General features: G+C 41.9%; 1 protein-coding gene across 1 annotated transcript; it reads left to right on the top strand.

Annotated features, from left to right (window-relative positions):
* Positions 1-1,854: 1,854 nt before the first annotated feature.
* Positions 1,855-17,855, top strand: LOC104943472 (vinculin). Its single transcript, XM_010768900.1, has 21 exons — positions 1,855-1,863; positions 3,443-3,552; positions 5,732-5,882; positions 7,331-7,439; positions 7,797-7,919; positions 8,043-8,203; positions 10,512-10,602; positions 10,725-10,872; positions 11,332-11,485; positions 11,579-11,754; positions 12,243-12,433; positions 13,169-13,368; positions 14,016-14,144; positions 14,251-14,400; positions 14,568-14,676; positions 14,772-15,074; positions 15,160-15,284; positions 15,409-15,591; positions 15,682-15,885; positions 16,017-16,121; positions 16,234-17,855. The coding sequence occupies exons 1-21, from the start codon at positions 1,855-1,857 to the stop codon at positions 16,378-16,380; spliced, it is 3,078 nt and encodes a 1,025-aa protein (XP_010767202.1). The 3' UTR covers positions 16,381-17,855.
* Positions 17,856-18,068: the final 213 nt, after the last annotated feature.

Below are 18,068 nucleotides of genomic sequence, written 5' to 3'. Positions count from 1 at the left end.
GAACTAAAGATAGGCATTTTTATTACCTTCTTAAAAGTTTAGAGTAAAGAAGCTCTAATGTCAAGCTCGGTCAGTGTTGGTATTGCAAGAATGTGGTCCCAAAAGTTGACAGACGCTCAAAATAGCGTATTAGGACAGGCATATTGAACGGCTTGACAACAGTGGTTATAAACGCGGGTCATGGTTCTATTTTTGCAGTAAATCTTTTGGATCAGTGTTTGGCTGCAGACTGTTTGGACCTTCAGCAGGAACAGTCTCAGTGGGGAGAAGAAAAAGAGAGACAGTGAAGCCCGGTTGCATACAGAACATGGAGCCAAAACCCATCTGATGCTTTGGGGAGAATATGAGTCAGCACTCTAAAAAGGCTGTGTGAACTCAGCTTTTGGCTCCCACGTTGTTAGCCTCTGGTGTAGTCTGTGTTCTTACCTTTATTCAGTTAAAGATCAAGTCTAAACTTGACTTGATCTCGTATAAATCATTGTGTAGTTTTAATAATTCAGTGCTGACGTGACGCAAGCTTCTTACAAAGAAGGTTTTCAGTCCCCCAGAAAAGTTGTTCATCAAGTTCAGAATGCCGAACCGCGCCTACCCGAAAATATTTTTTATATAAAATATTCTGAACATAATCGAACAGAAATATAAATTTCTTTATAAGATTGTATTTACAAAATGTTGGCATGTCATAAGCTAATGGAGTCAGATACATTCTTATTTAGCCAGACTTAGATAACCCAGAGATATTCCAATTAAAAGTGTTCAAAACCATTGACCACGCAATGTTTCCAATATTTTACAAATGTTTACTTTAATTTAACTTAAATCTGTGTTTTTTATTTTTGTAAGTTGCTTTCTAAAGCAAACAAAGTGAACCTTTGTGTCATCTTGATTCCAGTTTACAACAGGATGCTGCTTAAAAACAGCTCCCAAAAGAAAAACAATTAAACCATTAGGTCCAAGTGTTTTGCAAACCAAAAACAAATCTTCTAATATTATGTATTCATATATTACGACTTGCATGCAGGAGAGAGCTCTCTTAAATGAGGTTACTGTATTCTGCAGTGTTGGCAAGGGGTGCAAGGTCTTTGTGTTACATCCTCCCCCCTCACTCTTGTTTACTACCCTGTCAGTGCCCTATATCCTGGTGTGTAGCCCCGCTGCCCTTTCATTGAAGAGCTTTAGTTGTTGTAGTTGGCTTTTGTTCACAGCTAGAATGTCAGGGTGGCATATAACCACTGTCTGAGATGGACAGCCTCTAAGCTCCAGTTTTAGTTTGGCACAACCTTTGGCCCTAATTTATAAACGCTCAGTTACTCATTGAGTCCCTCTGGTCCGGTAAAAAAAGGGTGAGGAGATGTATGTCTGCGCTGCTCCATTACAGCCTCCACGTCAACCATCTGGAATGACTCTGCTTCTGCCTGAAGTCACACACGTTGACGAGCTCTCTGGGAAAGCCCTCTGCAGCATCAGGACTACATCCCACATCACTTAGTTTACACAAGGCCTTTTTAAAAAAAATTTTTTGGCATTATTATTTATTCACCGAAATGTCTGTAAATTGTGCCAAAAAGGTGCTATTAAAAACTCCCAAAGCACAGGGTACCATATTTAAATTGCCAGTTCTGTCAGCAAGGTTCAACAGAACGATTTGACTGAATGATGTGTGTGACAACGAGGTAATCACTCACGTAGTTTAAATTTATCGAAGCAATATTAAAAAAAGAGAAGATTTATCGTGTTCCTGTTGGGACAGCTCATTTCAGTCACCCAGTGTGTCCCGGTATGAACGCGTGTGATCTCTCACCCATGGCAGCTCGACGTGGGTGAGTAGTTTCTCCCTACAGAGCTGAGGTTATGATGGGGGAGGTGAGTCATTTTGGCATTTGAGTGAGAGGCGACGTTCAGCTGCTCTATGCATTATAACTACGCTGCGGCCTGGCGTCCCCCCCCCCCCCCCCCCCAGCAGCTGCCTTGTTGAAATAATGGTTCGCTGGACGAGTAGCAGGACATCATTCTGGAAAATGGCATGACTAAAGACAAAACTCCCTTAAGGGGGTGAAGTTGTGGTAACAGAGTTTTTACTCACGCATATGACATGCTAGTGATGTATAGAATGAGAGCTCATGTTGCATACAAGTTTGGTAATGGCTCTTACTGTAAAATATCACTGAGCCAGCACAACTGTTCCAACTCATAGTGCTTGACAAAAAGTGTTGAGTGATACAAAATCCTCATGACTTATGAACTAGTCATCAGTGCTGAGGCCAGGGCGGGGACACACACACACTTGTTTGGACACTTTGACAGCCCTTGGTGCCACCTTTACCAGGTTCTGATAACATCGTCCAATCCAAACAAACTTTGTGAAGTTAAAGAGATTTTTCTTGTATTACGCAATCTACTTAACAGATAATGGATGAGATGGCAGGAATGAACTTCACCGAATCCATGCATTTCTATATTACTACATCAAAGAGTGTATCGTCACGCTTTACCGATGGCCACTTATTTTTTGTTGAAATAGCCTTTGATCTGGAATCATAACGAGAAAGTGTGAAGCTTAGGTGCTTTTGCTATTGTGACTGCAGTTCCTGTTTAGTAATGTATGATGTTGGTTAGGCTGTTAAATACCTGAACTATATATAATGATGTTACTGACACTTCCCAACCAACCAGAAACTAATATTTTCCTGTGTCGATATTACACAGTAGTTCTCAACATTGAGACAGCTGAAGCAATAAGAATGATTTGATGAAATATAGTATAATATTATTGCAGTCTTTGTTTTCAAGCATTTATCCATGATATGCGGAACATGATCACAATATCCTGCAATCAAATCAAGACATGAAAACTCCAATTAATTCATATAAAACTCTTATATTTACTGCAGGAGGATGCTATAGGGGGGCTCATCTTTGAAACATTGTTGCTGCACAACTAGTAGTTCTGTGTTCTCACGATGTTTATCAGTGGTACCTGCCACAGTTTCCTCCCACATCTCTAAATTGTTGAAGCAAAGGGACTGTGAGTGTACAGCATCTGTGTTTACACTGTAATAGAACCAATGACCTGCAGAAGATGTCTTTGACCTTTGCCCAGTGCATGCTGGGACAGGCTCCGGACCCCTCTGACCCTTACAGAGATGAAACAAGAAGTGGGCGGAGTCAGTTTGAAAACTACTGGATACACCAAAATGACTTGAGCACCTGCTGCACAACCTGTTAACATTTATTTACTGCCCAACATTTTTATTCAATTTTGTTAGCATGAATTATGACATTACATAAGACAGATATACAGATTCATTCATGAATTCACAGGGCTTAGGCTTTAAATGAATACATATTGGGTCGAAAATGTCATGTTCTTGTTTGCAAATGTCAATTGTGTATTCTATATATTGTACATCACACCTTTATGTCTTATTCCATTAAATCCCAGTTGATTGTTTTTTACTCACCAATAATCTGTGTTTTCCAGGTGGGGAGGGAGACTGTACAAACTACAGAGGACCAGATCATGAAAAGGGACATGCCACCAGCTTTTAGCAAGTAAGCACGAAAGAGAAATCCCTGCCGATCTCAATTTCATACAATATTAACCTTTCAAAAATGTTTTTAGATGACACGGTTGTCTCCCTACAGTATGTGGAACCCACTAGCCTCTCTCCGGCTCTGTTTCTCTCTTTATCTGTTGCAGTAATGGCTGGTTGTGCCCAAGCAAAGGTCAGACACGGCATGTTAAGTGCCCCAGAATCTTGCCCTGGTGTAACATAAATACTTTTTTGCCTAGGGTGGAGTTCCTTTACCCTAAATGAGAAGGGACACAAACTCTTACATGCCCTCCTATATTAGAGCCAGTGACTGCTGCTGCTTTTGGTTTATTTTAAAACGTGAAACACGAAAAGAGCTTACACATTGATGTAAAAAAAGAGATGTATACGTAATCAATGTTTCTTGAAATCGGCTAAATCAGTAGCTTGTGCTCATCTGAAGTCTGTCTGTATCGCATTCTTTGACCGATCCTTATTAAATGAGACTCTACAGTGGAGGTGGGGAGTGGCAGGACCTGAGAGCCCCCACCCCCACCCCAAGGTCAGGGATGAAACATATTGGCAGGCGCAGGTCGTCAGGCTCAACACATTTGGCGCCTCAAAGTCACATCTTCACCCTGTCGTGATCCATCAGCACATAAGCTGGAATGCGTCTCCTTCACTAAATATAGTGTCTGTCGGGGTCCGGTTAATGCATGGCTCTTTCTCGCTAGTGCACGCTGAAGGGCACTGCTGGCTGGCTCTGCAGAGACACGCACACACCAGCCTGGATGTCATGCACATACATTAGCCTGTATCCTGCAGGAGACTTGCTCCTTCTGAAGAATGGAAACTGAGCCTCTCTTGTTTGGCCCCTCTGCAACGCCTAAAATGTGGAAAACTAGCAATAATGATCTTGTTACCGAGGCAACGTTGGCCCCGTAGGCAAAGAAGGAGAGCAGTATACAGTCGGTTCTTGGCTTGTTGCCTGATCTATGTGCAATATGGCTGTTATGATACAACGCAGGTGGCATGCATGATGCAGAGTCAAAGAGCTGAGCCTGTAGTTTTCCTGCTCTGGAGTTCACTGAGTGCACCGCGGCCAGGAGGCAACAATCAATCATCTCCATCTCTGTGCAAACAGGGGGTTAAATTGGGCCGAAGCCATTCAGAGTGGAGCTCTGCCTCCTGAGATCCAAATCACTTCCTGTGAGAACAGGCCAACTCCTTTGTCACGAGCTACAGATACTCATGCTGCAGAAGTCACATCAATATTATTTATATAGTCCAAAAGCCTCATAGGGCTTTTCATTCTGTACAACATATGACACTCTGTCCTTAGTCCACTCAACCTTTAAAACAATTAAAAAGCCATTTTCATTTTCAACCAGCTACCAACCTGATTTCACCACATCCCATTCATTCCTTATTCAATTACAAATGAAATGTACTTTCCATTTAACTATTCATTCGGCTTTTTCATGTAAACAAAGCTCATGTCATTAGATTTATTGTGCAAGAACAATACAACAAAACAAACATAGAGTGTTTATATGCTTAAATAATTCCCCAAATAAGTCATCAAAAAGATTTAAGGTCTAAGGAAAACTTGAGGAGATATTTCGTAAATGGGAACTTTCTCATTTTCATATTCGTACTAAAGAACACAGTTTGGTGATCTAAAAACGAGTGTCTCCATACAAGCTGCAGCTTGTCTCTAACAGTATTGCTTTTCAAACAAGCTGCAGACACACATTGTTTGTAGAACAGGAAGGAAACTAACTATAGCGTTGGGATGAGACATAGTAAGCTGTTGACATGATGTGTGAACTCTGTGTGAAAGGTGTGAAATTCTATCAGCTGATTTTTCACATCACATTTCCTTTGAGCTGAAATTTCGTTTTGTCATGTCTTGATTACACTCAGCATCAGCAACATTCAAATCTTATATTTTCTTAATTTGAAATGTACATTTTGAAATGAAACAAAGTCCTGCTAGGACAGCTGTTAGTGTTTGTTATAGCTAGCTGTATCGCAAAGCTTCCATATGTGTTTGCTGCGAGCGACTTGCTGTTTCCATGCGTAAAGTCCATCTGGCTTTTGAAGGGCTTCGTATCATCAGCATGACACTTGGTTTGAGGATTTTTTTATTTCATTTTTTACTGGTATTTAAATCCATCATTCTTTGCTCTTCACAGAGTGGAGACTGCATGCACTAAACTGGTGCAGGCTGCCTCCATGCTGAAAGCTGACCCGTACTCCGTCCCTGCTCGGGATTACCTCATCGATGGCTCGCGGGGCATCCTCTCTGGGACCTCTGACCTGCTCCTGACCTTTGACGAAGCTGAGGTATTCCTTCATCCATTCATTCAGTGTTATTCAAATAACTTTGTAAAAAAATGTCCAGTCTTTTTGTTGAACAACGAGGTCAGAATAAAAAAAGTTGTTAAAGGAAAGAAATATCAATCAGGTGAAACTTCCAGATATTCTCATCTTTTTTTAGCAGGCAGTATATTCTACCACCTCATCCATTTCCTACATGTTGCAGGATGTGGGTGGGGCCCTAACTTCAGAAACATATGTTCATTTAATAATATTTTCTTTGTGACATCTGACAGTGGTGGAACTGATTTAACTGCCTCTTGTGCTCTGGGGTTCTCCCAGTGCATTGGTAAAGCATTGGTGCAAAATGATGGACACCAAGTGTGCTCTGTCTTGCCTGATGTTCTGAATGACTGGAAATAGGTCAACATGACATCATTTCTTCTTTGCTTGGCCGGCTATAAACAAATACCGGAAACCAAAATGTGTCATGTCAACTGAAGATACAAATAATGACAAATATTTAAATCAGATTAAATAAATGTTTATTTATTTTTTAAATATTTAACATTTAAACAAATTCACAGTAAAATTGGCACTGCTGTTTATTCTTTGAAACAAAGTTAGTTATTTTTACTGTAAAATGTCCTGCCACAGGTATATTATCACCATATCTCTTTAATAACCAATGATATGGATCTGCGCATACTTGACTGTTAGAAGAGTCGGCAAATCAATTGTTATGAGATTGTTTCTAAATGTATTCTTTAAAAATAATGATATGATCCTCAAAAAGACAGTATTGAGGCTGTAAAAGAGCCCTCTGGCAGCAGAAGGTGAGAAATGGAGCGAAAGCAGCTAATAAAGCTTGGAGCTGTGCTAAAGGTGTACTATTGATTTTCATTGAGCAGACGCTGAGCTGGAAGGGCTTTAGTGTCTTTTTAATGGACACTTGAGCCTGCTGTAACAGGCTCTTCTGGTCTAAGGACAGTAGCCATTCCTGCTGCACTGCCCTCCCCTAAGGGCACGCTACTGCTTATAAAGAAGACGGAGAGGTAGATAAATATACCACACGTCTGTGGAAATCTCCATACTTCTTACAAAAACACAGCAGCATCATCTATCAGGCCCCTTCTTCCTTTCCTCTCAGGGATGGGAATCAAATAAAATAGTTGCTCCTCAGCTCTCTGGGAGCAGCCGTCCCCTCGCTGCCTGCCGCAGTCAGCAGGACTCAGCAGGAGTCATCAGTCAGCGGTGATGGTTTCCAATGCAGCTGAGGGATGGCTCTGTAGTGGAGTGGTGACTCCAGCAGTCCTCACAGAGCTGGAGTGAGGACAAGTAGGCTGGAATGTCATTAGGCAGCATTATTCCTGTGTAATTAGAGAAAGGGTGGGGGCTGTTTTTGCATCATTTCCTCTGGTTACGCAACTTTTAAAATGAGCCTTTGTTGGTGTCTTGTCCTCTCATTGTCATAGGTCCGAAAAATAATCCGTGTGTGCAAAGGCATCCTGGAGTACCTGACGGTGGCCGAGGTGGTGGAGTCCATGGAGGACCTGATCACGTACACAAAGAACCTGGGTCCAGGTCAGTCTGCTGATACAGGAGGGTCACTCTGCTAAAGTGGGGACTTGACAGTATCTCAGAAACGTTGATGTGTTAGCCTGTATCTCCTGAAAGTAGACTTCAGATTATCTACTTCAGTAAAAGCAGTATCCCTTCATTCATTTCTAAAACTGTGTTCCATTACAAGTGTGCCCTTACATTTGACTTATGTAAACACATTCTTATGAACTGTTCCTTCCTATAATCTTAATCTGAAAATAAACAAGTGCATTTAAATGGAAATACAAAAGTAATATCACCTTACATTTACATTAAAGTATGTGACTTGAGCAAATGTACTTAGCTCCTCTCCACATTTGGCTTGTTGCTGGTTTCCAGGAATGACAAAGATGGCGAAGATGATCGATGAGCGACAGCAGGAGCTGACTCACCAGGAGCACCGCGTGATGTTGGTGAACTCCATGAACACAGTCAAAGAGCTGCTGCCCATCCTCATCTCAGGTATTCACACCCCCTTCATCAACAGGGACCCCCACTCAATGCTTGTTGATTCTTCTTTGTCTTAAAGCAAGTGTCAAGAGCATAATATCGGGTTATTTATTGTGAGTTCCGTTTCATTTCCAGGTATCAAAATCTTTGTGACAACCAAGACGTCTGGCGGCCAGGGTGTGGAGGAGTCCTTGAAGAATCGGAACTTCACTTTTGAGAAGATGAGCGCGGAGATAAATGAGATCATCAGAGTGCTGCAGCTGACGTCCTGGGACGAAGATGCCTGGGCCAATAAGGTACTCCCAATAACGTGTCACATGCACACACTTGTTATTATAAATATACACAAGAACAAGAGCCTGCTTTGATCTGCGAGCTGAACAGTGTTTTAGTTTGGTTTATGTGCTTTTATATGGATCAACTGAAAGCAGTGAAGCAACATTTAAACAATTGTGCTACCCACTGTGCTCTCACACACTCCCAGAATGCCTTTGGCAGGAAGCTGCAGACTGGAGAGAATATTAAGTGAAGCTTCTCTCATTTGCATTCTTTCCTTCTTTTTTAACAAGGCATGCACTTTGTTTCATCAGGATGACCTCATTAGAAGGTTGACAGATGTCGAAAATGTTTGAAGCTTACATACCGTTATTAAATAAAGTAAGAACTTTCTCTGTGTCTCGTTGTAGCTTGGTGGCCCTTTGGGCTCGTTTTTCTGCTCAGCTCACTATATCTTTACTGTCCCCACACTCTTTAAACGGCTCTTTCTCTGCCACCTTTTCTCTTGTTTGACACTTTGTGTTTGCTCTCAGTTGGTATGTCCAGTTCAACATTTGTATTTATGTGGTTCTTCCTTTCTTTTTACCGTTTCTTTCTCCCTTCACCCCCTGTAGAAGGTAAGCTTTACCTCTCTCGCAGATTGGTTGTGCAGCAGCATGTCTGACAGATGTGTGTGCTGTCTTGTGCTTTGTGGTGCCATTGTGTGCTTATCAGTAGGCAGGATAGGTAAACTGTTGACTATATATATACATACCGTAAGTAAGAGTTAATTAGCACTTTGAATTTGTTGGACTGCTAATGAAACAGTGTGTATTGAAGAAGTCCTAAGCAGGTTGGAAGCTGAAAGTCCATCTACTGTATGTGGAATCTTCTGTTTTGCTTCATAACATGACATTGTATCAACATCTGTGTGTGCTCCTCCTATGTCTTTTACACCGCACTATGCATGTCCTCAACCTGTCTGATTATTGATTGACCTGAACTGTGCAGTATTGATTTGGGTGTCATTCATTTGAATTGTCAGCATTTACCTTACCGTACGTACATACAGCATTAGGAGGAGATCACATAGAAACACATTTTGTTCTGTGAACGGCCCATTTAAGTTTTTATCCAATAGATAGGCCCTTGTTTGCTCACAATCCTATTTCCATGATCACCATCTAACCTCACATCATCTCTATAATTGATTCATAGTTAGATTATAAACTGTAATGGACGTGTGTTTGCATTTCAAGGCAATGATCCTATATCAATGCTATCTTTCACATTACTTCACAGCTTTTCAACTCACATAAACAAGTCATTACATGCAGAACAGTAGCTGTGCAAGTTTGAACAGTAAACTAATACAACCCCGCAGCTCTGGTGACATCACTTCAAGCCTTTGTACTTCCTGTTTCCTCCCTTGTTCTGCTATGTTATTCAACACTCCCAGTTATTCAAATAAACCTGTGTGTTGCCCTCTTTTATTTTAACAAAGTGATTATCGTCAGGGCTCAGACACATTTGGAAACAGATATTCTTAAAACAAACACTGGAGGTGTGTTCTTAGTCTTCAATTGCTATGACATTTTTGCTGAGATGAAGATACATGATTTAAAATGAAGGATAGTGTTTTCTGAATTCCTATTATTCTACCATGGAAAAAAAAAGCTCACTCATTCATCCGCTCTGGTCTCCTGCTTTGCTCCGTGTCCAACAGGACTCCGCTTTGTTCTGCGGACTCGACAATGAGTGGACTCATTGTCGAGTCAGCCTCTGTTGGACAGATTGTTGTATTTCCATCCACTCTGATTGAGATACAATGGAGAGTCGTTTGGCTTTCATAACAATACACGCTCCCTTTTTGATGATGTGAAAGAATGACGGATACGGCATGCGCTCCGTGGGTGTGCCTGACAGATGTGAGCGGTGCTGCACATAGACGTTGCTGTGTGGTGCTCTTTAAGTGGAATAATTCAACAGTTGGGTTTGATCAGAACCATGACAAGAGCCTGGAGCTTTTCTACACCACTGTGGAAATAATTGAATGAAAATACACCCCAAGCTCAGTTTCAATGAGTCATGAACTTATTCTTAAAAAAGGAATATAATGATATGACATCATACAGTATGTTAGCCTCATTCACACAGAAGACACTGTTAACAGGAAATTTGACTTGAAATGAACACAACATTCCAGTGTCCCTAATATTCATGTCATCATTTATAGAAAGAATATATATACATGTATGACTTAGGGTATTGATCCAACTTTTTTGTTTTCTCTAGTTGCATTGATTCCCTTTTTAAGTTATTCACTTATTTTGCCATTTTAACCCAAAGGACACAGAGGCCATGAAGAGGGCTCTGGGGCTTATCGACTCAAAGATAGCTCAAGCTAAGAACTGGCTGAGAGATCCAAACGCTCAACCAGGTAATAAACCTCCTATTTTACCAATCGTAACTATCTATTCTACCACTAATCATGTCCTCAGAGTGATTATCTGGTTATATCTAGATAAAGTACTGATGGGTGGCTTTGTTTGGTGCTTCTAGGGGACGCAGGTGAGCAGGCCATCCGCCAGATCCTTGATGAAGCCGGGAAAGTTGGTGAACTGTGTGCTGGGAAGGAACGCAGAGATATCCTGGGCACTGCCAAGACTCTGGGCCAGATGACTGACCAGGTGTCTGATATCAGGGCCAGGTACACTATACATCCTAAAACGTGTGTGTGTGTGTGTGTGTGTGTGTGTGTGTGTGTGTGTGTGTGTGTGTGTGTGTGTGTGACACTTTTGCACAGTAGTTTCCTTTAACATCCTTAAAGGGAGGCAGTAAGCATAATAGAGAGGATTATAGTGTGTAATAATGGAAGTGATATCCCTATGATATGAAATCCGATTGTCACCAGGGACCCTGAGCCACACTCGATAAAAAGCAGCTGCCTGGTATTAATCTATAATCTACAAAAGCCCCCGGTTGAGTAACTCCTCTGAAGACTAAGCGATGCCTTTGAGCCTCGGCTGCTAATACAGGCATTAAGTTAGGAAATCTAATTCTTCAACACGGAGACATAAAGCTTTTTAGTAAGTCAACTAATAAGTCTGCATGTGTGGTCTCAGGTGCCCCAGTTTATGGATCTGTGTGTTTTCTTTGTCCACCCCAGAGGTCAGGGGGCATCCCCGGCCGCCATGCAGAAGGCACAGCAGGTTTCCCAGGGGCTCGACGTGCTAACTGGCAAGGTGGAAAATGCTGCTCGCAAGCTGGAGGCCATGACTAACTCCAAGCAGGCCATCGCCAAAAGGATTGATGCTGCCCAGGTGATCCATTAACTCCACTTGGCTTCCTAAACAACGATTTAAACCTTGAGATGGAAGTATTTGATTGTATTTTCTTTGCGTTTGCCCCTGCAGAGCTGGCTGGCAGACCCTAACGGCGGCCCAGAGGGAGAAGAGAACATCAGGGCCCTGCTCACCGAGGCCAAAAGGATTGCAGACATGTGTGAGGATCCCAAAGAAAGAGAGGACATCTTGCGCTCGATTGGAGATATCGCTGCCATGACTGCCAAGTTGTCTGATCTCAGGAGACAGTAAGTTCCTGACTGAGGGTGATATTGAATCATTTTATGCTGCATTTGTATTTTCTTTGAGTCTGAATTTGACAGCCTCTTTATCCAAACCCCACGGGTCTGCTTTTACATTTCATTACAGTTGTTTAAGTAATTATACCTAGGATTGGAAGTCATATATACCTGTAGATCTCTGACAGAATGTTTTCCTTGTAATAGTTCCTTATTCTTTCTGTGGGACTACAAATTCCATAAAACTGTTTTACAGGAACCATTATTATTCCATCTTGTACAACTGGTCTAGAGTATGTTTTTTGGTTCATCCCAGGGAATTGTAAAAAGCTCAATGTACTACTTTTTCAAGTGGAGTAATTTGTATTTCGACTAAAGCTGCCGTATCAAAACACTAGCTACTTGCGCTCTAACTAAAGATAGCTATTAACCAACCTAATTCAAGCCATATCTTTATAAGGAAAAACACCACCTCACGTCTGTTTTATTCCTTATAGGGGTAAAGGTGACACTCCTGAGGCCAGAGCTTTGTCTAAACAGATCGCAACAGCTCTGCAGAACCTGCAGTCCAAGACCAACAAAGCTGTGGCCAACAGCAGGCCTGCAAAGGCAGCTGTTCACTTGGAAGGAAAAATCGAGCAGGCGCAGCGCTGGATTGAAAATCCCACCATAGATGACAGCGGTGTGGGTGAGTCTGGCTCCCATCCTTCCCAACTTCCTCATCTCTCCATCTTTCTCCTTCACATTCCTTCCACTGTTCCTGTGGTTCAAAAGCAGACCAGACACTTAGTGTACATGTCCCTTTCTACTGTCCTCAACATTCCACAACGCTCTCCTAACACTGTTATGTCGTTCTTTGGTTTTGGCTCGTCTCCTCTCAAGCCTGAACAGCGTTGTGTTTGTTTACAATGGAGCTGTGGCCTCTCTAAGATTGATTGTTTCACACAATATAACCTCACCTCAAAGGAACAACATGAAATGATACAGAAGAAGCCATGGCTCTCATTCCCCCTAGTGTTGATTAAAACAGTCATGACAGAAACTACCCAGTATTCAATTGGCAGCTATTTGCAGGAGTTGGCCAAACTTATCGCTGGCTTTGAAAAGCAACCTTTACAGTTGCCTTAAATTAAATAATATTTATTCAGCAAACATTGCAAACACTCTGGTTCTAGATTCATCAATGTAAACGTATGTCATCATAACAAATGTAATGTCTTTGAGGGATTTAGGCATTCATATTTGGTAGACCATTTGTCAATTAATACAACATATCTGTGATGGCAAGATAAGAAATTATAAAAAAGATATACCTATTTTCTTATTTCACTTTATAACAGTATGTTCATTAGCAGTTAACCATCAGAATCTTTTTTTTTTGTAAATCTTAATGTCTTTACATTTTGTTGTGTGTGTGTTTTAGGTCAGGCAGCCATCCGCGGGCTGGTGGCAGAGGGCCGCAGGCTGGCCAACGCTCTGCAGGGCCCCTACAGGCAGGAGCTGCTGGGTAAATGTGAGCTGGTGGAGCAGCTCATGGCCCAGCTGGCCGACCTGGCTGCCCGCGGGGAAGGGGACTCTCCCCAGGCACGGGCTGTTGCTCAGCAGCTCCAGGAGGCTCTGAAAGTAAGATGGCTATTACTCACAGTTATTCTCATTCTGACCTGTAGCCTCACTGTGATAGATCATGATACACAGACACAGAGAGACAACCCCCTCTGCTGGTTACCAGTGGTGGAAGAAATTCAAAAAGTTGCATTATGTTACAATAATTAAAAGTAGTACGACCACAATGGGAAAATACTCACTAAAAGTCCTGCTCAAACTTTCAAAGGTAAATTGTTGTAATAGTAAAAATCTGAGAAAAGCACAGATCTACAAATGTGTCTTTTTCTCCATTCTTTCGGATTAGTTAAAAGCTGACATGTTATAGGTCTCTCTAAAAACCTAAAAAATTATTTATTCTGAATAAAGATTTGTATAGGTTCCTAAAAGTCTGCAATTTACAGAAAGCATGTTTTAAGTTGTTGTTGTACACACCTGAATGTAGGCTTTAAATCTGCCTTAATAAATGTAATCTATAATATTATAAATCAATTCTCCAAAACTGTCAAATGAATAAAACCTCAAAATCTGCTTTTATTCAGGACTTACTATTTTAAGAGGACATTGAAGCTCTATAATAATTTGTGTATCTTAAAGATCAGCGGTTGATGAAGTACTCCTGATCTGACTGTAAGTGCGTTTGTAACATTTGTTTGTCCTCCACCCAGGACCTGAAAGGGAAGATGCAGGAGGCGATGACTCAGGAGGTGTCTGACATCTTCAGTGACACCACCACCCCCATCAAGCTGCTGGCAGTGGCTGCCACCGCCCCCCTGGACGCCCCTAACAGAGATGAGGTCAGTCACGCTGCGATCTCACTTTAGTGGTGTTACATTTATCTGCAGGGTGTACTATTATTCCCAACTGTTCTTTTGTGTAATTGTTTTATTAATCATGTTTTAGGTATTTGACGAAAGGGCTGCCAACTTCCAGAACCACGCCAATAAGCTTGGCACCACAGCAGAGAAAGCTGCTGCTGTCGGCACTGCCAACAAAAGCACAGTGGAGGGAATCCAGGCTGCTGTCAAGTCAACAAGAGACTTAACACCACAAGTATGTGATGGTTTAGTGTTTATATCTGTTTATGTTTTCAGTCCACTCCTCTCCGCCCTCCACTCTGCTTCACCAGCCGCAGAGCTTAAGTGTTTCTAGCTTCCTGAGCCAAGTCTGTAGCAGTTGTCATTGGACTGACAATTAATGGCTCGGATTGTTTTTTTAAGGTGGTATCTGCGGCTCGTATTCTGCTGAGAAACCCTGGCAACCAAGCGGCATACGAACATTTTGAAACCATGAAGAATCAGTGGATCGACAACGTGGAGAAAATGACAGGTGATGGGCCATCAAGACGCTGTGAATTCCCTGATAATAGATGATTCCTTTTACGCCATTGTTATTCCCTATATTAACACGTTATCAATGTTTAGGTCTGGTGGACGAGGCCATCGATACCAAATCCTTGCTGGATGCCTCAGAGGACGCCATCAAGAAGGACCTGGAGAAGTGCCGTTTGGCCATGGCCAACCACCAGCCTCAGATGCTGGTCGCCGGCGCCACCAGCATCGCCCGCAGAGCCAACCGTATCCTCCTGGTGGCGAAGCGAGAGGTGGAGAACTCTGAGGATCCTAAATTCAGGGAGATGGTGAAGGCTGCGTCTGACGAACTGAGCCAGACCATTTCTCCTATGGTGATGAATGCTAAAGCAGTAGCTGGAAATATCAAGGATCCAAGTAAGTGGTTGTGCTAACATGTTTTAGGATTATGTTCTGCAGAACCTTCTGATTATTGATGAGTGTGTTTTCTTTTGATTACCAGGTCTTCAGAAAGGCTTTCTGGACTCAGGTTATAATATTCTTGGTGCCGTGGCAAAGGTCAGAGAGGCCTTCCAGCCCCAAGAGCCAGACTTCCCACCACCTCCTCCTGAACTGGATCAGCTTAATGTAAATCCTCAGATCAACTACACTATTCATTTGGAAAAACATCTAAAGCTGCTTCGGTGTTTGTGTCCAAAACCACATGTGTATTCAAACCGCTGAACCATAATTACTTTAACTTGCCTTGTAGCTTAACGATGAGGCAGCACCACCCAAACCTCCTCTTCCCGAGGGTGAGGTTCCTCCCCCCAGGCCTCCTCCCCCAGAGGAGAAAGATGAGGAGTTCCCCGAGCAGACTGGTGATATGGTGAACGAGCCCATGATGGTGGCTGCCAGGCAGCTCCACGAGGAAGCTCGCAAATGGTCCAGCAAAGTAAGTGACAGTAACGTAAACACAGTAAGGGGCTTTCACGTTGGAATCCTCCACCTTCAGATTGATCATGCTCCTATCGTACCTCCATAGGGAAACGACATCATTGGTGCTGCAAAACGAATGGCCTTGCTCATGGCTGAAATGTCTCGTCTGGTGCGTGGAGGCGGCGGAAACAAGCGCGCCCTCATCCAGTGCGCCAAGGACATCGCTAAGGCTTCTGATGAAGTCACACGGCTGGCCAAGGAGGTGGCCAAGCAGTGTACTGACAAGCGTATCCGGACCAACCTGCTCCAGGTCAGTTCAGTCGGCTTTAGAGGGCTGGTGGGGCTTATCGGAGTAGTTTGCAGTGGATTGCAACTGTGGAATGGCTAGGCTTTTTTCTTTTTTTTTTGTATACCTTGTCTGACTTTCTGACCTCTTTTCAGGTGTGTGAGCGCATTCCCACCATCAGCACTCAGCTCAAAATCCTCTCCACAGTCAAGGCCACCATGTTGGGTCGTACCAACATCAGTGAAGAGGAGTCAGAGCAGGTGAGCAGATTATTTTTGAATGAATGGGTCAAATCACAAGACTCATTGTTTTTATATTAGTATAATTTGAGTCCCCCTCATCACTGAAGCTCTTTAATTCCTTCTTCCCCAGGCTACTGAGATGTTGGTCCACAATGCTCAGAACCTGATGCAGTCCGTGAAGGAGACGGTCAGAGAGGCCGAGGCAGCTTCCATTAAGATCCGGACGGACGCAGGTTTTGCCCTTCACTGGATCAGAAAGACCCCCTGGTACCAGTAAGAGAAGGGCCCCTGTTCCTCCGGTTATTGTTGGTTCTATCTAGCGATCCAGGAGGACATTGAATGTACAGATATATTCTTTATCAGAGCTATGATATCGGTGCCCGTCACTCTAAGGAGGGTGATCCTTCTCTGCTAGTCCCTTGTCCTGTCTGTAACAGTTGCTGTTCTGGTAGAAAGTAGACAATGGGACTATCAGGGCGAGTTATGGGTTAGATTCTTACTGGGGATGTCTTTTTTTCTAAAAGTGTGTAAAAAATGTGTTTTTAAGCTTATTTTGACAAATCCCAGGAATATATACTGTATTTTTGATTAGAGGTCTGATTACATATAATGCAAGGATTGTTTTTGGCCTCTTCTAAACACAAACCTTAAGTTAAATTAAAAAAAAAACGAAATGTTCTCAAGAGACATTTTTATATCTTTGTACTGATACTTTAACCTTTACTATCATGTATTCATCTTTATAAGCACATGAACTTTAGGAGTTTTACAAGTACAGTACAGATGCTCAGCTCACGCAAAATGTAGGGTTATGCCTGTTTACACTATTCTATATGCTCACAAGTGAAAGTGAACACTGTTCATTGTTTTACATATTGTAATGCAATTGTAGCATTCTTTATTTTCTTAAGAGTTCTGCCAAAGACTTTCTGCCATGATCTTTGAAAGTAAAGTTGCCTTTTTTTGGTCAGAAATACATATTTAGTTACTTAAAAAAGTAACTTAAAAGTCTGCCAACAGCAAGTAAAGATACTTAAACAACTAATTCTAGATATGTGTAATGTTTCACATGTTGCAATGAGACTTCATGTAAGAAACAGGCTTGTGCTACAGTATGAGGCCTCATAGCCAAACAAATATTACTCTGATTTACACAGCAAGCTAACAAAGCTTCCTTTTCTTAACACGGCACACAGCTTGTCTCATGTGCACAATAAAACATTTTGTTGTGATATATGAATTGCACACTTCTCCTAGGTAGTACATGACCAGAGGTTAGATAAGGAGCACTGTGTCATCTGCAGCTGATGCAATGTTATGCTATCACATTTGTCTGAACACACTAAACATAACTGGCCACTATTTCTGGCGACCGTAGTTGATATTTTGAAATATCTGAAGACTGTTAGAGTGAATGTGTCTTTTTAAGTATCTACTACAAACTGATGTGCCTTGGATAATAAACTTTATCTGCAACGGGTACAGTTTTGATTTACAGATGTTTTGTATGAGGTATGATAGTGTTGATTTATTCAAAAACACTTGTTGTACATGATTCTTCTATAAGGTAACCCCGCTTCATGACTTTTACTTCATGTCAAATGATGCTCTATGCAAACCCAGAGAATGTTTGTTCAAAATGATGTCACTTGGTTGGGGTTTAAATGGGCCTGAACAACATTTTGCTGAGGCAATGTTCACTATTTTGTAATAAAGCATTTTATAGCACTTTGAGGTGTGTTTGCTCTATAATTTCTTGTCTTCCTTTATGCTTTACAGTGTGAATGTCAAAGTGAGCTTTTCAGGATTGAAAAAATCTACATGCAGAAATCTGCTAAGAGATGTACTAAATACTGCTTCTAAATGTGTTAAGTTTGTGTTATAAAAAGCAGTCATATATTATACAGTGTATATATATTATTATGTCACTGTTTTAACACATGGATCAGCCTGCAGGTATTATGC

The sequence above is a fragment of the Notothenia coriiceps genome, unplaced genomic scaffold (genome assembly GCF_000735185.1).
Source record: "Notothenia coriiceps isolate Sejong01 unplaced genomic scaffold, NC01 NC01_scaffold00006104, whole genome shotgun sequence".
In the NCBI taxonomy this organism is placed as follows: Eukaryota; Metazoa; Chordata; class Actinopteri; order Perciformes; family Nototheniidae; genus Notothenia; species Notothenia coriiceps.
The sequence above is the reverse complement of the archived record's forward strand: the minus strand, read 5'-3'. Positions and strand labels throughout refer to the sequence as shown.